This window comes from Lepisosteus platostomus, chromosome 13 (genome assembly GCF_059453375.1).
Source record: "Lepisosteus platostomus isolate fLepPlt1 chromosome 13, fLepPlt1.hap1, whole genome shotgun sequence".
NCBI classification, from domain to species: Eukaryota; Metazoa; Chordata; class Actinopteri; order Semionotiformes; family Lepisosteidae; genus Lepisosteus; species Lepisosteus platostomus.
The window spans coordinates 32,881,941-32,906,853 of NC_142623.1; the positions used below are offsets into that span (position 1 = coordinate 32,881,941).

Sequence of the window (24,913 nt, forward strand, 5' to 3'; positions counted from 1 at the left end):
TAGTAACATTGATGATAGGAAAAAGAACAATGCATTGATACATAATTCAGAATCAATCATGATACAGAATCAATTATAACGAAAACTGAGTTCCCTGTTTTTTAATCAGATTCGTACCATTCAACACGCGAACACTTATAATAATAATAATAATAATAATAATTGCTTACACTTATATAGCGCTTTTCTGGACACTCCACTCAAAGCGCTTTACAGGTAATGGGGTCTCCCCTCCACCACCACCACTTAGTGTAACCTTTCAACACCGCGTTCAAAAATAACGAGGACGCCACTGTTTTAGAAGTCGTGCTTAACAAAAAAACGACATGACTGAAAATGTTTAGAAGTGAACAACTGGGGAAAATAAAAACTGTAAAACAATATGTTGATACAGGCCATTTGCACTCACCAGTTTTGGAGAAATGTATGATACGCCCCGTCTTGTGGGCTCCCTGCAGGTGAAGAGTCCGGCACTACAGATCGTGCATCTGACAATGCCCGAGTCACATTATTTCACAGAGGTTTAAAACTTTCAAAAGGCAAGGACCACCAAACCAATGGTAGTTTACAATTAATCAAGTAACGGAAAAGCAGGTTTCCGTAGTGTAGTGGTTATCACGTTCGCCTAACACGCGAAAGGTCCTCGGTTCGAAACCGGGCGGAAACACATTTTATCGCCCGCTGTAGTGTGTGTCTCTAGGTCTTAAATAAGCACTGAGGCATCCATAGAGGCATCCGTTGAAATGCACGGCTAGTATCCGTTGAACGTCGTTTTAATTTCATGAAACGAATCCTCTGTGCGCCCTGAAATTTATCCTGACAAGCTTTTTATATACGGTGTTCTCTATTCTTGGCGAAAATAACAGGAATAATTTTAAACAGACGACATTTTCCCGTCATTCAAAAACAACAGCAGTGCACTGGAATTTTGACAAAGGACCACTTTCACCAGGGACAGAGGTACAGTATTTCGCCATGCAGTTCAAAGCTATTTTAAAAAGGTACTTTCTGCAAGAACTTTTAAGCAAAAAGTCGTGTTTCCGCCCGGTTTCGAACCGAGGACCTTTCGCGTGTTAGGCGAACGTGATAACCACTACACTACGGAAACCTCCGTGACACTTCTGGGAACACTAAGTCGTCTTCATGGCATTTCAGCACGTTTCACCCGCACACAACGAAACTTTTTATCACCCCGAAATTATGATCCCGAATATAATTCATACATCAGATACATGACTAATACTCTTAAAAAGTAAACAGTTACTTAATACTCAAATTTAAAACGAACAGGAGCTGTTTCCGCCCGGTTTCGAACCGGGGACCTTTCGCGTGTGAGGCGAACGTGATAACCACTACACTACGGAAACCCAGCTGTTTCGGGTCCCCTTAGAAGCTGCTTTTTTCAGGTTAATATCTTTCACGTATCAGTGAACTGTGCTTTAATTTCTCTCCCTAGTTTCTATGCGACACTCATGATCACACCGCCATGTCTATTAACGGTAAAGTCACTTTTGATTAAAAAAAGGTTCGCTTGGGTAACCGGTCTCTGAAAAGCTCGTCATACGCCGCTTCGTGGAAAGTAGTTTTATCTTTCCACGAAGAGGTGTTAGTGGGGCCAGCAGGGGGCGCTCACCCTGCGGTCCATGTGGGTCCTAATGCCCCAGTATAGTGACGGGGACACTATACTGTAAACAGGCGCCGTCCTTCGGATGAGACGTAAAACCGAGGTCCTGACTCTCTGTGGTCATTAAAAATCCCAGGGCGTCTCTCGAAAGGAGTAGGGGTGTAACCCCGGCGTCCTGGCCAAATTTCCCCATTGGTTTACCCATCATGGCCTCCTAATAATCCCCATCTCTGAACTGGCTTCATTACTCTGCTCTCCTCCTCACTGATAGCTGGTGTGTGGGGAGCGTTCTGGCGCACTATGGCTGCCGTCGCATCATCCAGGTGGAGCTGCACACTGGTGGTGGTGAAGGGGAGTCCTCATTACCTGTAAAGCGCTTTGAGTGGAGTGTCCAGAAAAGCGCTATATAAGTTTAAGCAATTATTATTATTATTATCTGAGTTCTTCCAATGAGAGAGAAGACGCGCAAATATTTTGCCTCCCAATTTTAGCGATATTTTTGGTCACAGGGACCCCAAAACTTTCTTTTTTTTTTCGTGGAAAGATGAACACCTTACATATTTCTGGCACAAACCCTGTTTTAAAAGTATTTTTCGCTCCAAAAACTGTCTGTATCTTGAGTGAAGCCCTCATGGACGGAAACGCTAATACTGATTCGAAAATTCTTAAGGGTAAGTTTAGTAAGGTTAAGGGTAAGGTTAGTAAACAAAATTGATAAGACTTTTGTCACCAAGTTTCCGTAGTGTAGTGGTTATCACGTTCGCCTCACACGCGAAAGGTCCCCGGTTCGAAACCGGGCGGAAACACAACATTTTGCTTAAAAGTTTTTTTTTTTGGCTAAAACATTTGTTAGAAATGCTTAGAAATCTGCCTGACTCGGAATTCATCTCTGTACTGCCACGAAATGTCTGAAATTGATCCAAAACTGGGACCGTGTTGTAAAAAGTACATTGTCTCCTGGGGGACACTAACCTCACTATAATAAAGCGAGAACATAAAACAGAAAGTTAATTCATTGAAAATTTGACAAAAGCCCAGATAAATTGAAATATATGTAACGAGTAAAACGTTTATCCCATGCTGAAAAGGGAAGAGAGAAAACACAACGTTTCGGTTGGCTGAAGTTTAATTATACTGCATACATTTCCTGATCAGTTTAAAGCGATCAAGTTTAATAGAAACGATGTTATTGTTGAAGTGGGAAAACCAATTATTTTTTTTCAACTTCTCGGTGAAGTGCAGAATTCGGTATTTATATCTAAAACTAATATTTACTCACATTTATATATATATGTGTGTGTGTGATACAGTCCTTCTCGAGGCTGATAGTGAAGCACTCTTTGTACAGTAGGTGGCGCTGTTAGTTCTGTTAATACGCCCCAGCTGGGGAAGCGAGGCTCCTAATCCTTGTTAATTGGTCATTAAAGAAACCGAGGAGCCTGCCATTGAAGAATCATCCAGTGGAGTGGGTTGGTGAGACACCAGGAGCGTAGAGTTTTTTGGGTGACAGGTCAGGACATGTCAGGCCAGTGTCACTGACTGCTCATCAGGGCAAATAGCAGGGCTGTTCATCTCAGCGCCTGGGGCAAATTGAAGTTCAAAGCACGTCTGGGTGTCAAGGAGAGCTCCAACCTGGGCTTCACTGCTCAAGCCACGTCTTTTGTGGCTGTTATTTCAGCTCAGCTCGCTCTGTTCTTTATCAGTGCAGACTGGTTGCCAACAAAGGAACATCGCTAAAACAATAGGTTACTCAAATGCGTAGTTTGCCTGGATTTCCAATCAGAGCGACACGTGTATCAGTCGAGGAAGACTGCAGAAGCTCCTTACTCCTTACCGTTACTGCACTGTCTTTCTGCACTTGGTCAGACACATGTGAAACATGTTAACGCAGAATGACCTCTGTTGTACCGGACATTAATTATGGCAACTGCTCCGTAGTTTGCCATGGGCACCTCTAAGAGGGGCAGATTTTTCAAAGGCAGAGAACACGGACATTTCCAGAGCAACGCCTAGGTATCCGGGAGGGGGGAAAAAAGAGAGAAATCAGAAATTGCACATGAAGTGACTTGTAAAGAGCATGGAAAGATTTCTAGCTGAAGGTGTTGAGTGCGGGAAATGTAGGACTACAAAACCCGATCCGTGGAAGGATACAGTGTCAGAGAAAGAGGACATTGCCGAAGGATTAATACAACCTGTCAATTCGTTACACTTCAGTAATAGCGATGTGCTTACAAATCCGCAATACAGTAGAGGAGTTCACTGCCATATGCACACGGGCACTGGAATTCTGATTTGTGCCAATCTGCCTACACAGTACAGCAGACAACACCACAATTAGAATAAACTATAACGACCAGAACGATAAATATGCAGTAGTAGATAACAAAATCTACTACAGACTGCAGTGAGCCACTGCAGTCTGCAGCAGGGTCGAAGCTGGGCTGGAGTCCAACGGTCTGTGCCCGGGATGGCTGGGGTCCTGTATGATGGATTTGGCTTTATTGCAACAGCAGACGGTGTGAATCTCACCGATTGATGGTAAATCACATCCTAGAATCCTCTGTGCCTTTGCCACAACCCTTTATAGTGTCATATTTTACAGTATCCAAGTTGCTACGTGAATCCAAACAATGTATAACTAATCAGGCAGCTGGGACTATTATTCTAATCTTAATCAGATAAGATCACTGTATTGGCCATATACAGTTTCTTGTATTAGGAATTTGTCTTTTCACAGACCCCAACTTGCTCTCCATGAGACACACAGACAGGGAGAGAAGCTGGGGGTCAGAGTGCAGGGTCAGCCATTTATACAGCACCCCTGGAGCAGTTGGGGTTAAGGGCCTTGCTCAGGGGCCCAACGGAGTAGGATTGCTCTGCTGGCCGCAGGATAGGAACCGGCAACCTTCCAGCCACAGGCGCAGGTCCTGAGCCACAGAGCCACCAGACCGCCCAGGACAGGAGCGAAGGAGGGGACTATCCCAAACAGAAACGAAAACATCCAGGAGCTCAGCCTGGTGGTGTTGGACTTCACTCCTTCCCTGAAGGCCTTGTCCTGTAACCTGCCACTTGGGGACTGATTTACTGATTTACTGAGTCCTCACCCTCGCTGCCGCCTGGAGTGACACGGACCCGGAGACGGGACAGGGCCCTCGTCCGTCAGGCAGCCCCGTCACTCATCTGTGCACCCTGCGGCTGCTGTTCGGGCCCCCCAGGCCTGGCCACAGGGGGGCAGGGACCAGGGGCAGGATGGGAGGATGCCCTTGGAGGTCTGGCGGCAGGGATGCGCCTCTCCATCAACCGGCGACAGAAACACACCCCCCCTGCAGCACCAGCAGCAGTCTGCACAAGGGCCGGCCTGGGCTTCACAATAACAACCACTTCAAATACTTATAAAATGGCAATAGCTGCGATTCCAAACAATATCTCAAATTCTGCAAATATCTCATTGCCAGATCACACGGCTGTTATGAGACAGCAGTATACAGAAACATTCTGTTACAAAGAATGCATCTCTCTAGTAATAATAATGATAATAATATCCACGTGAGGTCATCTGGGCTTGGAGTAACCACTGGGTTACACAGAAAATACAGGCATAAGGTTTCAAGTGTTATTACTGCAATGATTTTGAGACTATCGTGGTGTGATATAAGAGATGCATAAAAAACAGTCCTTCACCATGAAACTAATGAAGGTATCTGTGAAATTTCCGTTTTTCGGGGGAAACGAAACAATCACAAATGCGTGGTACGACATACGCTGAACACAGGCTGTGTAAATGCTTAACATCTCATCCCATACTGTCGCAAACTATAAACTCATCGAGATGGCTGCCTGTTCATTCTGAGATCGGATCGGCTAGCGAATCACTGGGCTTTTTCCAGTTCTCCTCTGGAGGGTACATATACTGAGACCGAGAAATGTTTCCAGCGGCGATGTCTGGCGTCCTCAGATGATCTTGGCAATGGCACGTGGATTGTCAGCTGAGGTGGACAAGTCAGGTCTGACCCCTGTAAGGGTCTCTCTGCTCTCGTCTCCTGGTGCTCAGCGTCGCCTCGTTCCTCCTGCGTTCCCAGTTGAGGTCGTCTTTTTTTTTTCCCTCCTTTTGGTGGGAAAGGCACCCGCAACGCGTCAAACGCGGAGCGGTAGCTCAGACCGGTCGCGGGTGACATCAGGCGGCCGAGTCTAGACTCCGCACCGCGGTAAAACAGCAGCAGCTCCACCGACACAAACAAACCGACGAGCCCGGCAGCCTGTGGCGGCCCCGCAGGAGCAGGAGGTGCCGTCTCCCACTCCTGCAGGCCGCAGGCCGATTCCAGGAGCAGGCCTGCTGGCCTTTGTCATGCGAAAGCGTCATTCCTGAGATCCAAGAGCCGGGGATCTTTTGTTGGGCCTCACAGCCCGCGGCGGGAGCTGACGTTCCTGTCAAATGGATGACCTGGGTGTCACATGGTGCGACAGCTTGCCCCGATCCATATGAAAGGCCTGCCTGCCGAGGGGTGAGAGGGGCGGGCCGTCCCTGTGTGCCGTGATTGATGGAAACAGTGTAGTACAGGGCGCAGGGGCCGGGCACTTCATGGTAATCGCCCGCTACAGGACACTTTCATGAAGTCCCAGCATGGGCATGCAAGGCGGCCCCCTGGGGCTCTTATAATGTCACGGGCTGCACTGCCTGAGAGGGAGATAATGAATGACTTCCCATGCTTTCTGCCCCATTGTCTCCCAAGGTGCAGTTCCTTTGACATGAAAGCAATATACATGGTGTCTGCCAAGGAGGAGCTTGGGTGGTGGCAGGGCCGCGCTGAGACTAGCAGAACCAGAGCTGTCTGGTGCTCCCCGCTCCGGGGAGGTGGGAGGGCAGATCCGTCTGACTGCCGAGCGCATGGCCCAGTGCAGCCCTACGTGTGGGCAGATTAACGAGAGGAACATCTGGCTGCTTGACAGGTACAAGGGAAAGGAATAAATGCCTGCTTGGTTTAGAACCTTTGATTGGAGCCTTTATATTCCCTTCTTGTGGGGGCTGTAGGATCTGGAGGAGAAGGGGGTTGGACCTGTGGGATCTCATCAAGGAGAAATACTCACTGGGACCCTGAGCCACAGTTAACAACATTGTTTGAGCCCCGGTAATTCAGGAGAGAATCATTACACAAAGTTCAACACTGTTTCCCTAAAGAAACCCTTGTCTGTTACAATGCAGGGGCGAAATGTGTAGAAGCGAAGTTGCAGAATTTCAGTCTGCCTTCTGCCTGGCTCGTTTTGAAATATCCTGCAACGAGGCTGTGCAACAGGGCAGACGTGTCCGGTCCTGACCCTGCAGGGCTGCACTTCAGGTGGTTTTATATTCCTTGATTTTTGATATTCTGATACCTTAAAAATGAGGCAAAGCAGTTAAAATGGCTGCAATGAAGCCAGACATCAAGGAGTAAACTGGACTGAAGACAAGACACCCCATGCTGGCAGGGAAGACCCCCATGTCTGACGAATTGGTTTATTAACTCTTTCTTTTATTTAAATAGGTACAAGGCTATAAAGGGCAGAATGGGGTTTGATGGTTGGCCTGTTACCTTACAGCAGAAGGCCCTGGGTCTAACACCGGTCTGGGGGGTTTTCTGTGTGGAGTTTGCACGTTCTCTTCAGGACGACACGGGTCTTTGCCAGGTGCTCCAGTTTAGTCCCACCAAAGAGAGGTGAAGACGGGCTGGATGAGGTGCTCCCTCGAAATTGCTGTGGTGCGTGTGAATGGGTATTCCCTGCAATGGTCCAGTCTCCCAGTGTACCCCAGGGGGCAGACCTGCCTGGTTGCTACATTTTAACACTGAAAACTAAATACAAGTGACAGAGGGGGAGAGGTCACACCATTGATTACTCTACTGCCCATTAAAGAGATCAAAGGTTTTAAATGGTAATTTGGGTGGGTGCCCACAAAGGATTAGAGCAATAAAGCAGACCAGCCCTCTTCTTGTCACACGTCAGTGTTAGGAGGCTGAGTTTCCTCAGGGATATGTTCTTAATTAACCTCAGCAGTTTGCATAACTGCCTGGAGCCAAGTTACTCCTCAACTTGATACACTGAATTGAACCCCAGTGACTCACATAAACCCCCCTCTAAATAACTGCTAGAGCTGATCAAGCATGTACTGAAGCCAGGATAATAACTGAATAATAGAAACTCCTCATTTATGAATTGCTCACATGCAGTAAATGCAAGCATGGGGTAATTGTCTTGTGCTGCAGACCCAAGCACTCTTTTGCCCTGAAGACATAATCTTTAGGTTTATGGTGAAAAGGTTTTAGCTGAACCAGTCGACTGTATTGGATATCATCGATGTATGACCACAGTAAGGTTTCACTGATTTTGTTTGGAAGGAAATTATTAAGACATTAAGATATCCTCGACAAGTAAACACACCTTTTACATGGCTCAACCAAGAAACAGGAGTTGCGACTGAATTCAGTTTTGAAAGTCTGTGTACTTTCAAGAGATTTTGTGTAAGTCTCTGACATGTGTATACTTACATTTGCATCATCCAGGTGGGGCCTACAAATTGCTGTTGGTGGATGGGAGTCCTTATTACCTGTAACGTGCTTTCAGTGGAGTGCATGAATATATACTATTGACATATAAAGAATTATTAGTATTTGTATTAATATTATTATTAGAGAGATACATTCTTTCTGATTGGATGTTTCTGTATACTGCTGCCTAATGATAAATACTAATCATAAAAATGATTGAAGCTATCGATTATTCTCAAACTGGAATAACAGACTGATTATGAAGGAATAAAATGAAACGGACAGGTGGTGAACTGGGAACAGATGAATTCAGAGAGAATGAAGGTTGAACTTTAAAAACTTTTACAGGATCGACCTTGACCACGAAATACTCATGTCTAGGGAAATGTAGGCCTAAATCTAAAGTAGGAATTAGGACAATACATCGGGAGGAAGAGAGTTCTGTGCTGACTGTAACCCAGTCCAAGGGGTAAAGTGCACCGAGATACAGTTGATAAAATGCCAAGAGAGAGACAGAAAAAAAATATTGCAACAGACGCAGAAACGACAACATTGATGAAAATGATGATAACAGGTAAAGGTTCATTCCATGCCGAAAAGTCAAGATTATAAAGTATGTTTCGGCTGTGGAGCTGCCTTCGGGCGTGAGGGAGAGATTTCACACATCCAAAATGGATCCACAGCCGAAACGTTGGTGTTTCTCTTCTTTTCCGTTCAACACGGACTGCACCTTTACCTGTTCCTCTGCTCCCTACCCGAACGTCGAGAACGACAGGGAGCAGTCCGCGGACAGTAAACCGCAGCGCAGCTCTGCCGACGCGCACAGGAAGGAGCGGCCCTTCATCACGACAATGTGGGAAAAGTGATAAAAAAAGGCCAACAGGAAGACTTGGACTTTAAATCTCTGCCCTGTCTTTACAATGCGCACGTGCAGCCTCATTAAAATGCCGCGTTCAGGTTGAGTCAATATGCCAAAGAAGGATCACAGAAGACCTGAATTAACCATCCAACTCAATTATTACTACTAACACACCCCAGGAAGGCTCCACAGCCGAAACGTGGTGTCTCTTTTCTTTCCCTGTTCCTTGGCAGTGTACGGATGCTGACGCAGCTCCCGACTGGAATTCAATGATCAACATGCACACAATTGCTATGCCAGCGATGCGTACAAAATGTTTATTCCTGTTGCAAACAATTGCAAATAAGAAAAACTGAAATCATTCTTGTGCGAAAAACAAGTCTGACATCACATTAATAATTTATTACGTTTATTTAAAATGCTGCAACATTACACACCTGGAATTCAGCCCTTTGTTAAGAAGGCTCGAACTACAAAATTGTTCCAGTAACTAAGAGAATAATTCAAACACATTGGAAGAACTATTTACAAATACAAAACGGCGTAACTATTATTCCCTATGGACGTCTGTATCACAGCGCCTTTTGAGGCCGAAAGCCATCTTGTCACACGACATATCAAACGTCCCAAGTCTCAGATAAATCATTTTTCATTTTTAAATCTTTTATATCGTTCAGGATCCTTCATCCTATTCAGATTAACATCTCTGAAAAATGTCCCCCACAAAATGTCCATAGCAAATACGTGAATGTTATAAATCATACATTTAATGTACATTATCATTATTATTATTATTATTAAATACGTCGTATTCATAAGCTATAAATATACAGAAGCGTCCACGGTTTTTTATCGTTTGCGGCCTCGGGTCTTTCTCCTGGGCCGCACGCCGAGCTGTCCGTGAGCCGCGTCTCTCCTGGCGCACATGTACTTGCTGATCACCTGCGTGCACTGCTCGCACCGCACGGTGCAGCACCAGTGGAACTTGCAGTTGCAGCTGCTGACGATCTCCGTCCGCTTCTCCTCCACCCTCAGCCCGCACTCGAAGCACAGCCGCCTGCAGCTGCGCTTCTCCCACTGCGAGAGGTTCTTGCCGCTCTGCAGGCACTCCCTGCCCTCCGTGCCGTGCAGCCCGAGGCTGGAGTTCCTCACGCAGTAATCCGGGGAGTCTTCCAGGTAGATGAGCTCCGTCCGGGCGACGGTGCTGAAGGCGTCCGCGATCACCCGCCTGGTTTCGGCGCTATTCCCGGCGCGCATTCGCCTCTTGTCCAGCTCCAGCTTCTGAGCCTGGTCGTGCTTGACCTTCAGGTAGTTGCCGACGTCTCGGAAATCGGACAGCTGCAGCCAGCAGGTCTGGACGGTGCAGCTCTCCGACATGCCGTGACACCTGCAGATGCGTTTCATGGTCGCTCTGACGGCCTGTCCCGGGCAAAGAACAACAGTTAGTAAAGGCTCCAGCTCCCCCGTCATCCTGAATTAGACGAAGCGGTTAGAAAATGGCGGATAGATATCGAGCCCTTTTCACCGCTGCAGACACCATCCCAATGACTTTCTTAACTGTTCACAGTAACTCCCGGTTTGAGAGAAGCAGCGCTGGAAGGGACTTTGTGCCCTGTACACGGACTAAAGCAGAAATCCCTGTTCCTTGAGCTTCTGCGGAGGACTGGACAACCGCAGTTTGACATGGACAACAAACAAGTGCCGCAGGGCTTGGAGAGACTCTTTCAAAGCGCACATACCACTTGCACTGATTGATAATGGACTATTACCTGCTTTAGAAAGTGCTTATTCGGTGTGAGTTTGACAGAGTGTGCACTAATAGTGAAATGTTTTTTTTTTGGTTGTAAAAGAAAGTTGAGTTTTGATAGAAAAAGAAAGTCCCGCGGGTTGAGAGACGCTCGGGACTCACCAGCCTGCCGGCCTGGTTGTTGTGCAGGTTCACGGCGGCCCTGGAGTCCTGCCCGGTCTCCAGCGCGTCCACGAACTGCTTGGAAATGCGCTCCCCGAACTCCGCGTTATCGCTGCATCCTCCCCAGACCCATCCTCTTCCTCCTGAAAAAACACAGACCTCGGTCAGCCTCCCGTTATTCACACACGTTGGCGTTTCTGGGGGCTCCCAACGAATTTCATTCTATTTCTCAACACGTCTCAAAGGGTCAAAATAAACAAGGAAGCTATTTTTGTCGTTCGTTTATAACATCGTTATAGTGACATACTATGTAACATACATAAAATATTGTAGTAGAATAAAACCAGGTTTTATAAAAACCTTGTGGCGATATTCTCTCAAATGTTATTCTTGGATTGGATAATAGTACACGCTCACCAATAAGGCATAAAATAGCTCAGGAGAGAAGACGAAAGAGCGCAATTCAGTGAGCACCTGGCATCACATTAAAATGGGTTTTCAAGGTGTGTTATTTAATAAATTAAGACTTGCTATACGAAACCGTTCTTACCCATTTGTCCGTTCATTGAATCGTCACAGCCGCAATTGTCTAAATCGCCCATGCTGCAGTTCTTGGTCAGGGTGTACATGACACCAGCGGAGCTGATGGCGTGGATGAAGGACGTTTCTCTCGAAGCTGGGAATAAAACGGAAACGACAGTCAATGATCACCTTTCTCTCTCTCTCACACACACACACGTGCATATACTGTATATTATTTCCCACGACCAAATCGAAACGTGTTAATCAGCCGATACTAGACAAAGCACACGCCAATTCCAGCTGCATTAGAAGTTCACGGGTGAACGGGAACGTACCGCTTCTCAGTCCTTTCTGCGTGGACAGCTGGAGCGCGCTCTCGGGACAGTTCCACCGATCCCACGCGAACTGGTACTTGCACTCCTCAATGCCGCTCTGGGCGCCGGCCTGCACGCTGCTGGCGTAAGTGAGGTGAGCCTGCCGGAAGATGAGTAAAAAAGCCGTGTCTTACTGTGGGCTTTCAGATACACCTCTCCCGATACATCATTATGTTGAATACCTTCATTACAAACTGATTTCCCATTATAGAGAGGCATTTTTTTTCTCTAATATGGATAGTGTTGTGTTCCACAAGTGGTGTGGTCGCTATGACAAATTTGCGAAGCAGAAATAATAATAATAAGATAAGCCATATACAATTTCTTGTATTAGGAACTCATCTTTTCGCATACCCCAGCTTGCTCTCCATGAGACACACAGACAGGGAGAGAAGCTGGGGGTCAGAGGGCAGGGTCAGTCATTTATACAGCACCCCTGGAGCAGTTGGGGTTAAGGGCCTTGGTTAGGGGCCCAACGGAGTTAGATTCCTCTGCTGGCCGCAGGATAGGAACCGGCAACCTTCCAGCCACAGGCGCAGGTCCTGAGCCACCACACCGCCCTTTTATTATATTAATATTAATAAAAATAAAAATAATAATCATCATCCTCTTACCTTCGGTCCCGTCATAAGAAAGTTATTCACAGACCTATAAAGAAAAAGACATAAGAAGATAATATTAGAGAACTGAACTGACCATTTATAAGACCACTTAAGAGGAAAGGTGAGCGATCACCGCACACGAACACCCACCATGCTCTAGCGAACAGTATGCTGCAGTAAGTGAAGAACGCGATGGAGCTGATGAGCCTGTAAGTTCGCATTGCGGAGGCTGGTTCTGCGGTCCGCCGTCCTGCCTCTGCCTGGCACGAGTGGAGTGAGCCGCAGTCGGACCCGCTGGTCAATTTATATGATATTTTGAAGGGCCGGGGTCACACATGAAGACCATTGGGCGGGAGGGCGGTGAGCGAAATCAGGGAAACGCCTAAAGCGCACATCAAAGGGCCCTGCCAGCACCTCACAGCTAGCGCTGCACTTGCGACAATCGGCACATTTCATTCAACAACAGCTCGGTCTAATTTCATTAACCCCTACCGTTCGAATATGCTCTCCAGGGCACGGACGGAGTACGTTCATGCGAGCGGGATTTGTTGTTTTTTTTTTAATTATTTTCTTAAAATAACAGTGGAAGAGTTTGGACTCCAAGCCCGAAAACACAAGATTTAGCACCCTGTTGCGCTTTGCGGTCAACTCGAAGTGATATTTCCTTCCACGCGTTCTGAGTCTTTTTTTAATTACTCCTAAATCCTTATTGCAGAATGCATAACATTAAAGAAAGGCCAAACAAGATTCATTTCGGAACTAAAAAGAACGTGAATTCATTGAGGTAGGGCATTTTTGAGAAAAAAAAAACCGATTTGCGGAATACTACTAAAAGCGTTTAACAATAGCTTAAAATAATTTATTTCGTTGATGCCGAGTGTTCTAGTTAAACTTCATCGAAATTCAGGAAAACATAATTCTGGCATGTTAAAAACTTGTCGTGGCGGGTATTTATTTCATATTGAGATGCGACTGACTGAGATGGACCTGAACAGAAGAAAATTGTTTGACACTGAATCTAAAAGCCAGAAAAATATTACACTTAGAAATTTGCACTATGTGCAAGTATATATTTCTCCTGTTAGAGAAATTCCTGCTGCACGTTGCTTTGAGCTTAGCAAGTTCCCCACACTGAAGAAAGTTTCTCTCCAACCTCAAAGCACTTATTCGGTTCCGACATCATCATATGGATGTGTGCAATATTCATAGTAAATATATCATTGCAAACCGACTTTAAATCATCATATTGAAGAAAATAATGAGCATGTGGCTTGGAGCATTAAGAAACTAACTCACAATAGCGTATTGTAATATATACCAATTTCTTTGGAAACGTGTGCCAGTATTTTATTTTTATTTTGTAACATGAAACACAACACGCAACATATAGTTTAAATATTTAATATGGAATTTACATTACAAAAAACAAACCGAGTCAAATATTAAAGTCTTTCTCTTCTGGGCTAATAATAAACTCATATCTTTAACAACTCACAGAGCGACTCAAGGATTACATAACATCCTTAATAACACGCAGGTGTTTGCGACAGTGGCTACCAAGAAGATATCATTTCAACCAATAACGTGTTAAAGTAAGCGTGTAAGAAGACAAATATTTGTGTGCAAATAGAAAAGGCTAACACGATGCGCAATATCACATTGCAATCGCTAAAGTGCGTTGAAAGAAATACTATTTCTGATTCAAAAAAGTGACCACTGTGTTGAAACCCGTTCACAATAAATATCCACTTTCACAGAAAGGGGTAAAATGTCCCGTTAACAATGTCACCCACTCTTTAAATCGCGAACTAGCAGCTTGCTGTCGCGTCCTTACAGTGTAAAAAAAAAACATTTTAAAAAATGATACAAAGCACAGAGTGTATGCTTACACGGGAACTTAAGTCTCATTTAACGCTCATGTTCACGGTTTCTGCGTTTGGCGCTGTGGAAAGGCCTGCGCGTTTTGTCCTTCTTAGCACAGAAATACTTGGCGACCACCTGCGTGCACTGCTCGCACCGCACGGTGCAGCACCAGTGGAACTTGCAGTTGCAGCTGCTGACGATCTCCGTCCGCTTCTCCTCCACCCTCAGCCCGCACTCGAAGCACAGCCGCCTGCAGCTGCGCTTCTCCCACTGCGAGAGGTTCTTGCCGCTCTGCAGGCACTCCCTGCCCTCCGTGCCGTGCAGCCCGAGGCTGGAGTTCCTCACGCAGTAATCCGGGGAGTCTTCCAGGTAGATGAGCTCCGTCCGGGCGACGGTGCTGAAGGCGTCCGCCGTCACCCGCCTGTTGTCCGCGCTGTTCCCGGCGCGCATTCGCCTCTTGTCCAGCTCCAGCTTCTGAGCCTGGTCGTGCTTGACCTTCAGGTAGTTGCCGACGTCTCGGAAGTCGGACAGCTGCAGCCAGCAGGTCTGGACGCTGCAGCTCCCGGACACGCCGTGACACTTGCAGGTTCTCTTCATGGTCGCTCTGACGGCCTGAAACACAGGGACTGCGTGAGCTTCTTCCGAAAGCGGAGGGCAAGCATGGGGTCCACTAGCGCAGTGCGGACAAGAGCGACGTGATGGAGATGTTTTCTTAATGCCGTTGATTATGATTTCAAAAAAGAAAAAAAGAACCAAACAAACAGTATTCTAGGGTAATGGGCAACAGAATTAATTTATATTCCGGCCGTAGGACGTATATATTTTCTACTATTCGACGTACCTCATCCTGTTGATGTAAGACATCAACAACGATATATTGCTTTTCACGCGTGTCCAAATACTTCGGTTAATGATACAATTGACTCACCAGCCTGCCGGCCTGGTTGTTGTGCAGGTTCACGGCGGCCCTGGAGTCCTGCCCGGTCTCCAGCGCGTCCACGAACTGCTTGGAAATGCGCTCCCCGAACTCCGCGTTATCGCTGCATCCTCCCCAGACCCATCCTCTTCCTCCTATAAAACATCGTTGTTAATCGATAAATCGTCTGTCTGGTTGAAATGTCATGACGCTAGTGGGATATCATTGAGATAAGGCGACCGCAAAGACCACGCTTTTCAAAGCAACCTTAGAAGCTTTATTAGTGCAATAATATATTAAACATCGCGTGTTCACAATTTTCAATTGAAACGAATCTAAAATCAGTTTAAAAAACAGAATTATTCATTGGAACCGACGATTTGTAACATCTTTTTTTTTCACCTGCTTGATCTCTCCTGTTAAACACTACCTATAAATCTTTAACAAGATCCTTGGGAGACAAGAGGCGGACAAGCATAATCAACAGTTGAAGAACGGCAATGCTCCTCTCTCGGCAGTGCGTTTTTTTCCCCGTCCCTCACCGATTTGTCCAATTCTGGAGTCGTCACAGCCGCAGTTGTCGAAATCGCCCATGCTGCAGTTTTTGGTGAGAGTGTACATCACCCCGGCGGAGCTGATGGCGTGGACGAAGGACGTTTCTCTGGTGGCTGGAGGGTGAAAGCGAGGGAAGCCGCGTTCACAAATGGCACCGCGGTGGTGTCTTAGCAGTGTCACGCCACGCAGTCTGCTATTATAAATCGTGTAACAGGTGGCAACAGAGTCGTCACAGTATCAACTGCTTTTAAATAAAAGTGGACATATCGGGACTGGTACATATGCCTGAATCAGGGAAAGCCCCAGAATTGTTCCAATTTACCCCACGATCAGGAGAAGATTGACCTGTTCTGTCACCATTTAATTATTTCAGTATATAATGTTCTAAAGTGGAAGTAGAAATTTATACTATATACTATATACTATAAACTATAAACTATATACCATATACCATACACCATACACCATACACCATACACTATACACTATACACTATAAACTATAAACTATAAACCATACACTATATACCATATACTATAAACTATATACTATTTAGTATATATTATATACTATATGTAGGTATATAGCTATACTATACGTAATTATACTTCCACTACAGCTCCTTTCTACTAATAGTAATATCAATAACAACAGTGATTGAAAGGACCCTTTCATTTGCAGAGGAACGTACCGCTTCTCAGCCCGTTGTGCGTGGACAGCTGGAGCGCGCTCTCGGGACAGTTCCACCGATCCCACGCGAACTGGTACTTGCACTCCTCAATGCCGCGCTGGGCGCCCGCCTGCACGCTGCCGGTGTAAATGAGGTGAGCCTGAGTTCAGGAGAGAAACAGAACAGCGATGGGGTGAGATTATAGCAGAGCTCGCCGTCGTGTGCTAGGAAAAACAAGGCACATGGGGAAAAGAGAAACTGTCACTGTAAGAGAAGAGAATCCGTTTTTTTCCCGTCACAGCTCTTGTGCTAATGTGTCAAATAGCAAATATATCTTAAAAAGAACCAAAGAGAAGTATGCTTACCTTTGTACCCGTCATCAGGAAGTTGTTGACCGACCTAAAAATAATACAAAAAATATTGCGTGAATTAGCAACAACATCAGTGACAGCAATGACAGCGAAAATAAGATTTTCAACGAATATTTTCGAATATTTTCAAAACTGAAAGCCTCCTACCAAGCTGTAACTAAAAGTACGTGGCAGTACACTGACAGGACCGCCGACGTGAAGAGATGATGGGGAACCATCGCTGAACAAGCCTCTGTTTCCTTACTTCCTTTATTGCTGCACACTCCTGTTCGAAAATCCTAAAACAGGGGACGAAGCAGCGAGGCCTCTGATATTTATAAGGTGGTGTCTCATTTAGGTGACAAGAAAGTTTCCCTTTTACTGTGACTACAAGGAGGTCATTGGGTGACCTCTTCCATGAACAAGACCCGGGCCAGGAAACGCCTGATAATGCACTTCAAAGCGTTGACACTGTTTTTAAATACCCTACTTTCCATCTCTAAACCTGGTGTAGATTTAACATGCCCGTTATCGTTTTATTTCTTCCTTTTAGAATTTCAATTTTTCCCGTTCTCCGTTTCGGGTGACGTTCTCTTCATGAAATTGCCTTAGCCTTAAAAATAATGCTGTAAAAAAAATGGAACCTCATTAATGGTCAACGAAACTAGCACTTGAGACACAGAAAAGCCATTTAGAGATGTTACACTAAATATTCCCACAAAGTGACGTGACTAATGAATTTGCATTTCAACATGTCTCTGTTTTAAAACCGTTTTGTGTAGCGGGCAGATACGTGCATTGTGTTTTGTATTCTGAAGTATTTAAATATGAAATATAAATATTTGAAATACGTATCTTGTCGTATCACTATTTTTTCAATTATGTGCGCTTGTTTGTGTGTTTATACTGTATATTCTACTATAAGAAGAGGTCATAAGGATAGACGTTGAACATGAGATTACCTTATAAATCACTTTGGCAGACGTTAAAATGCTTACATTTTGGGTATTTCCGATTAATTTTTCCTTGACGGGTTTTGAGGAGAAATTGAAAGATTTTACTTTTGTAATCTTTTGCCCGACCTGATTCCAGTCGACGCTGAATTATTTGAAAACTAAATGTATTACTTTAAAATCGAATTTAGCTGAGAACTAAATCATAATTAAGTTAGAACAGGAATAAGTCATAACGTCTATCCTCCATTTGAATTTGACTACATCTCTACCAATGTTGGGCATTGTGTACCAAAAGAGTACACACATTTCAGTGTAGGATTTTATTAAATTACGTTCATAATATAAAAATAAAGCCAATTTGTGAAAAACTTTAAAATTTGTGGGGAAAACAGGGTTTCCCAATTCATACAGTGAAGCGACTGCATGGTTTGTATCAGATGAGTTCTCGGTTATTTAATTCAACAACGGATTAAACGAATTATTTAATGAGATTTTCAGCTCTGTACGCAGACCTGCGTAGCGAGTTCTTAGTCTAACTAGAATGGAAACCAGTGAGCATCAGATTCACCGAGCACCAGCACTGGGAAAAGCTGTTCTAATCGTTGTTTCTCGCTCGGAAATACACCGTAATGGGATCGTTTTGCTCTCGAGTTGGCACCGGGACTGCTGAAAATATTGCCCGTGAACGCAACTGTGAAGTGGCGGACACACACAGTGAATACAGATGTGGTTAAAAAAAATTAAACTGCGTGTCGCGTTGTCGGCAGTGGTGTTTTATGACCAAGAAGTAACAAGGGGGTTGAAAAAGCAAGAACTGGAAGTTTCATCTCATTCTGGTTAAGTGTATCATTTGAAGTGTGTTTTAAATACAGGTGCACGTAAACGGAGGGAAGGCAGAAATGACAAAATGACTCTTGTCCTGTGTGAAACTAAATCGACATTTTAGTTCATGTAAGAACAGGTACCGCTTCTGCGAACTGTATCTCGCCCATTTTAATTTACTCTGATTAATATTTCCACAAACCCCACAGAAACGGAAACATATTTTAAGGTTCTGTCTGCAGGGGTGTCAAACATATTAAGGGTATTAAGCCCTCCACTGCGAGGGAAAGGTTACTGAATGCTAATTTCCCTTAATCAGAGCAGATCAACGCGATGGTAACAGAGAATTTCGAAAAGGTTTTAGGAAAAACACACATATGAACCTGGAAGCAAATGTTCCTTGTGGGCCATTATAAAATAAGCAACCGACTAGAATAAGAATCGAAAATGTAAATATTAAGTGTTAAGTGACTGGACGCAACAACAACAACAAAAAAAAAAAACCCCAAAACAACACGTGTTTTCTTGGGGGTAAAAGCAAGCTATTTAACCAATTGGTTTCACGACTTTCAACTAACAGACGTATACCTCGAAACTGTCAATGAAAAACACTGGCTCCCCATTTCTTATTGAAATCAACTTTATTTGTGGCTCCAAACTCGCAAAATAAGACAAAACCGAGACACCTCGTAATGTTTGTCATCCATGATACCTGCGATTATAAGGCAATCAGACTTCAGTTTGTTAATTTCAGCGCCTGGTTTAAACGTTACAAACCCCTGGAGCTGAGGTACCCTATGGTCCTGTTTATGGTCCTAGCAAATCAGAATACAACTCTCTTGCTCCGGATCTGACAAAGAGAAATGTTAGATGTCTGCAATGCAGGCTAGGAGTCACTTGCTTTTCAAACTATTAATTCTACTCATTAATTAATATTCCCTGAATGTCACAAATGCCAGGTGCTCTATTTTCATGTGGTGTGGATATACGGTTTGCTTTCTCCGTGCAGCTGATGTTATCTGGAGTTGAGTTTCGCTCTTTTCTCAGCGCAAGGCTGCCATTCGGGGGGTAAGACAAGCTGTGAAAAGCTACAATTGCTTGCCTACAGGTGAGGATAATCCTCATTAATTGGATACCGCTAATTAATTAACGCCAAACTTTCACTTCAGCTGAAAACTTGGCGCCCAGCAACTAATTGGAGAAAATCAAAGGTATTAGGCGTTTATCAGCGATACATAAGGCAAGCCACCCTCAGGGAAATGGGTGGGGCAGCACCCGAATGGGCCTGATCAATTGTCTCGCGTGGGCTATCCCTTTATTGGTTAATTATCTGAATACACCAGGCCGCAGTGCGTCACGCCTTTCGGAAAACAACTTGAATCGCAAAACCCTTTTTTTACTAGAAACCAAAATTACACGTTCAGCTAGAATCAACAGTTTTCATGCGTTGCAAATAAAATACACAAGTAAAGCAATAACATTGTTAGCTCTCGAATACACTGACGTCGATTTTTACTAATGTTTCGGGATGTAAAACATTCAGTCTATAATATTCAAGTGGCTTTTGTGTACGTGCCAACGTATATTGTTACAGAAGAGTCTTGCAAGCTGGTATGTCTTTTCAACCTAGTATTATGCACACTTTTTATTTCTGAATTGTCAAGTTGTTGAAGCGAAATGTATGTGCTCTTTTAAAGCAGTCCGGTTCATATCTTGTAGAAAGCTTTTGAATTTTACTGGTAAATCGAATTGTATAGATTTGATCGTGAACACAGGGTTTTCTGCGCGTACACAGGTGACGATTTAATTTGACCTTTAAATTAAGTTGTGATCACGTTTCCAGGAATCGTAGCTGATAAAGGTATCATGAATACCGCAGAAACACACGGAATCATTTTAAAACGGTGCATCGGGAAAAGAGAGACTCCAGTCTACACATTTAAACTTTAAACGCTGTTAAAAAAACATGAGTATTTTTTTTTGTAGGTAAAAGGGTATTTGTAGGTGTAACAATTTGTAAACATGCAGTACAGGGGGGGACTTTGATGCTTTATTTTTTCAAGACACACTAGGACCATATTCTTAATCTTAATTAAAACCATTGTTGACACTGAGTTGATATTTGGTGAAAGGCAGTTTCACCTCATGGCTCCGAATAATTAATGGTGAAGCAATTTGCGGTAATAAAGGGAGAGGGAGTTATCATCGAATCGTTAACTTTTCTTAAGCGTTTTAATTAAATGCATTCAAAAATACATAAAGTCGGCGAGACTTTGGTTTCTCGAACGCCCAGCTGGAACTGTATTCTGAATTAGAGGTCAGATAAGCGAATGAAAACGATAAAGAGTTAAATTTACGCCAGTTTGTAAAATATACTGTATGCCAGACGTCTGTTCCTGGGTGACAGGACTACAGACGCCAGCTCTCCGATCGCTTCATTAAGAGGCCAGCCGGGCGGAGAGTTAAAAGAAACTCCGTGCCCGATTTCCCACTTGACATTAACAAGTGTAAAACTAAGAATACGACGTAAAATCCTGCTTCCACAATGGTTAAGAAAAAAAAACCCAACGTAAGCAATACTGACACATCGGTGCTTGATAAAGTTTTGCTGGTTAGCTTAATGCAGGTGTGTGAGTTTAGCACTTAAAATCGGTCGACGGCGAGATAGTCTCTCAGTAATTGAGCGTCTGGTTTCGCGAGGGTGTCACACTAACACGTTCCACACAATCACTGCTTTATTGGCCTTGTGTGTTGTACCACAACATCTAATATTATATTGATTCGTACGGGACCGGTGTCCAGACGTCTGATACAGCAAACTCAAAGGGAAAGTTCGAAATGTTGAGAACAGGGTTTGTGAATTATGCAAACTTTTTTTTCAGTTTGTGCATTTTTACATCAGCGAAAACTCAAATCCTTTTAATAATGGTGTCGTGTTATTTAATTGCGATACAGTATCTACAGACCTCAGTAGACAAAGATAGAAAAACATCAACTGTGTTCACGCCCTTTAAAATCAACAAACAACCCTGTTTTCTTAACACTATTCTGCGATATGATAACGGCTATGCTTTAGGGGGGAAGCGTTTAATATCAGTATTAACAGAATATTAGAGTTTTTTGTTTCAGAATATAATTCTTTCAGGCTGATTCAATTAAGTATAATTAAGGTTGGGTACAACAATGCAGTGCCTAAGGGATAATATAATCAAGTTTTAAGTTAGAAGATTTTAGTTATATTTTAACCTAATAAATAAATGAAAAAAAAAAGACGTACTTCTACAGACCTCAGGTCTTTAACAACAGGTTGTCGGCCCTGTGGGCAGGTTATCGGTCGGTTACACTTGCCGAAACTGTACCTGGCTGTTCTTCAACAACCAGTCTTCGGCTCAGTCACCCAGTAAAAAACAACAACAAATTATCCTGTAATCTTCATGTCTTTACGAATTGCCGTAGTGACGACCCATTTGTTAGTTCGGTAAACTTCTGGATTCCTATATATATATACCCCTTTTATTTTAGTTTATACCATTTACCTTGAACTGAATGACACATGACTCCCTCTAGTGCCAGTACAGCAGCCTGCACATAGAAGCCATCACATTTAACATGACACTTGTCGTTAGGGAAGATTCCAGCCTTCCAAAGAAGACGTCCCTCTTTAGTTTAAAGTACTATATCAATTTACATGCTTTAAACACATATTCTTGACAGATTATTGTCTCTTCGGGGATTTTGCTTTTGAAGTACGGAATTACAGTTCACAGTATAGACACTGTCGTGTAGAGGAACACAACGAAGGAACAAGTAAAGTTTTATTCCATATTGAAAAGAGACGAAGTGAAACACAACTTTTCGTCTGTTGAGCCTTCTTCAAGTAGAGCCTTCACATATGAAGAAGGCTCCAGAGCCGCAACGTTTCGTTTCTTCTCTTTTCAACCTGGAATAAACCTTTACTTGTTCTTTGGAGCCTACGCATGCTGACGCAGCTCCCTACTTGAACACCACAAAGGATATACATACACATTAAACAGTACATATATGCACACAGGCAGTGAAAAAAAGAACCCTGGATAAATTTAATTCCACTAAAATCTGATGGTTTCAAACTATTTATTGTTGTGATGGTTTTTAGTTTTTGGAACCATGCGGCAGTAATTCGATTAAAGAAGTACGAGTAGGTAGCTGTGTCAGCATCAATCCAACTAATTTGATTGATTTCTTGCCAGAGGTCTCCTACTTTACAAAGACCTAAAATAGGGTGGAAAAGTAGACATGCTGAGTGGATTTTAGAATGCTGATGTTTTCTTTCCATTAAGCGGTCAGACGCAGTCAACTTCGCAAATCCAGGAGCTGACTAGAAATTTAGAAAAGCTGGTCAGAGATCGTGAATCTGCCGGTGATGGTCGCTGTTGCTATAGTAACTGTCCTGTTCTAAAAGTAAATCCGACAATGTCATTCCAGCCTGTCCTTCCCAAATCCACACGTTAATGATAAAAAAGCTTAAATCTTTGTTGTCCAATTCACGAGACCAGAATTTACCTCCGTTTTAATGACGAAATTATATCTCGGAATTTGAGAATCTTACACCATTATGAATTTCAAATAGCGGAGGACGCTACTTTAACACCAGTCGAAAGCAAGATTATCAGTTCAAAATCTTTCATGAAACGTTAATTTGCGAACTGAATTAATTCTTCATGTAAAGTCATACCCAAAGCTCTACAAACGACAGACCGTCAATGCGCCTTGTCCAGTGTTATTTCTTGAGTTGCTTTGAAAAAACGAGCACCAATTTCTCTAGAATGTTCCTCTCCACTCCCACCAGACAGAATCAACCGCTCTTAGTGGTATTAAATTCTGCAGCTGTTCCACTGTGACCAGCCACAGTAAAATCAAAGACCATCTGTTTGTGGCTATCCAGGAAAAAAAAGACCAGCTGTCATCTTTTCAGCATAAACTGAAACACAGAAACAGTCCATTTTGACACCACAGTATCTACTTCTGTCCCGCTGCTCAAAACGATCTGTTTAAAAACAACGATAAATCTTTACAGACGTTCTTTGGAATATACAGTACTTTCCTACATTTTGCAAGGCATGCTGTAAAAGTTGTTGAAAACGAAGAGACCCCTCTAGCATAGTTGCTGCAAAGGTACGTGTTTACGTTTAATCGACTAGTTTTTCTTTTTTCCTGTTCTTGAATGGTTCACTTCTTGCGTGATTTATTGTAGGTGCATACGTGCAGGTATTCCTTCCGTTTAGATTCTTATTTCCTTACTAAATGATTGCCCCAGAAGCATCAGCACCTCAAAAAAAAAGCCCCGTTATATTTCCCGCCAGTATGTGTGCTACATGAGAAAAAAAAAATAACACAACATCTCTTTGGTGATTGTTGAACCGCTAGTGTAAAAGATGAGTTAATAATCATGCCAGGTGAGAATCTATAGTTCATCAGGAATAACAACACCCAAGGATTAAACGTTCTGAACGGTTTATGGAGTGTTTTAGTCACAATAAAATTTGTCTGAACCCGCTTGGCAGTGTTTATAGTGGTGTGGGTGAGGAAATGTCGTCAGGAGTGATTGTGAATCATCGACAGCTGAGGCTGATTGAACTTGGCTGTGGTCATCTCTCCTGAATTCTTGTTATGATCTCCACAGCAAAAGTGCAGAACACTCCACAGACGACAGCAGTTTTGGACACATAAGGGATGCACAGATATACTGTATCCTCCGAAACGGCTACATCCCAGTAACCTCTGCGTAATACACAGCCCAGGGTGAAAGAGGAAGAATGTTTTGTTCCAGGGATACAGGCCTGATCTTTCACTGCGAACTTGAGTAACTGAACCGTGACACTCACACAGAGAAAATGAGAGAATGTTGTCCCAAAAATGTCCCAGTTGTCCACCGTTGTCAGCCCTGGGGACTCTAATTGGGCAGAGTGGTGGCTCTGTGCCTGTGGCTGGAAGGTTGTCGGTTCAAATCCTGCAGCTGGCAGAGGAATCCTACTCCATTGGGCCTCTGTGCAAGGCCCTTCACCCCAGCTGCTCCAGGGGTGCTCTGACCCCAGCTTCTCTCCCTGTCTGTGTGTCTCATGGAGAGCGAGCTGGGGTATGTGAAAAGATGAATTCCTAATGCAAGAAATTGTATAGGGCTAATAAAGAGATCTTATCTTAATTAATAGAGTGCTGTCCCACTGGGAACTTCAGATAGCACCAGGCAGGAGGCATACCTCATTCGAATCTGCAGCCTCCAATATTTGAGCCATGTGGAAAACTGCAATACGTTCGTCAGAAGTACCAGCAGGTTAACTGGCTTAACTCTATCAAAGATGTGACAACATGATACTGTATATTAAGAGATCTGGAA

At 43.9% G+C, this 24,913-nt stretch overlaps 2 protein-coding genes and 4 non-coding genes across 6 annotated transcripts; 2 read left to right on the top strand and 4 right to left on the bottom strand.

Annotated features, from left to right (window-relative positions):
- The first annotated feature begins 594 nt into the window (after positions 1–594).
- trnav-aac (transfer RNA valine (anticodon AAC)) lies at positions 595–667 on the top strand. The gene has a single exon. It is a non-coding gene; the product is annotated as a tRNA-Val (tRNA).
- A 368-nt stretch (positions 668–1,035) lies between these two features.
- Positions 1,036–1,108, bottom strand: trnav-aac (transfer RNA valine (anticodon AAC)). Its single transcript has one exon. It is a non-coding gene; the product is annotated as a tRNA-Val (tRNA).
- Positions 1,109–1,294: 186 nt separating this feature from the next.
- Positions 1,295–1,367, bottom strand: trnav-cac (transfer RNA valine (anticodon CAC)). The gene has a single exon. It is a non-coding gene; the product is annotated as a tRNA-Val (tRNA).
- A 990-nt stretch (positions 1,368–2,357) lies between these two features.
- On the top strand, positions 2,358–2,430 carry trnav-cac (transfer RNA valine (anticodon CAC)). The gene has a single exon. It is a non-coding gene; the product is annotated as a tRNA-Val (tRNA).
- A 6,963-nt stretch (positions 2,431–9,393) lies between these two features.
- On the bottom strand, positions 9,394–12,435 carry LOC148650458 (protein Wnt-8-like). Its single transcript, XM_088604273.1, has 5 exons — positions 12,421–12,435; positions 11,768–11,906; positions 11,461–11,586; positions 10,911–11,053; positions 9,394–10,420 (listed from the first exon to the last, which is right to left on the bottom strand). The coding sequence occupies exons 1-5, from the start codon at positions 12,433–12,435 to the stop codon at positions 9,851–9,853; spliced, it is 993 nt and encodes a 330-aa protein (XP_088460399.1). The 3' UTR covers positions 9,394–9,850.
- Positions 12,436–14,288: 1,853 nt separating this feature from the next.
- LOC148650459 (protein Wnt-8a-like) lies at positions 14,289–16,903 on the bottom strand. Its single transcript, XM_088602317.1, has 5 exons — positions 16,778–16,903; positions 16,434–16,572; positions 15,730–15,855; positions 15,200–15,342; positions 14,289–14,883 (listed from the first exon to the last, which is right to left on the bottom strand). The coding sequence occupies exons 1-5, from the start codon at positions 16,790–16,792 to the stop codon at positions 14,317–14,319; spliced, it is 990 nt and encodes a 329-aa protein (XP_088458443.1). The 5' UTR covers positions 16,793–16,903; the 3' UTR covers positions 14,289–14,316.
- Between the last annotated feature and the right edge of the window lie 8,010 nt (positions 16,904–24,913).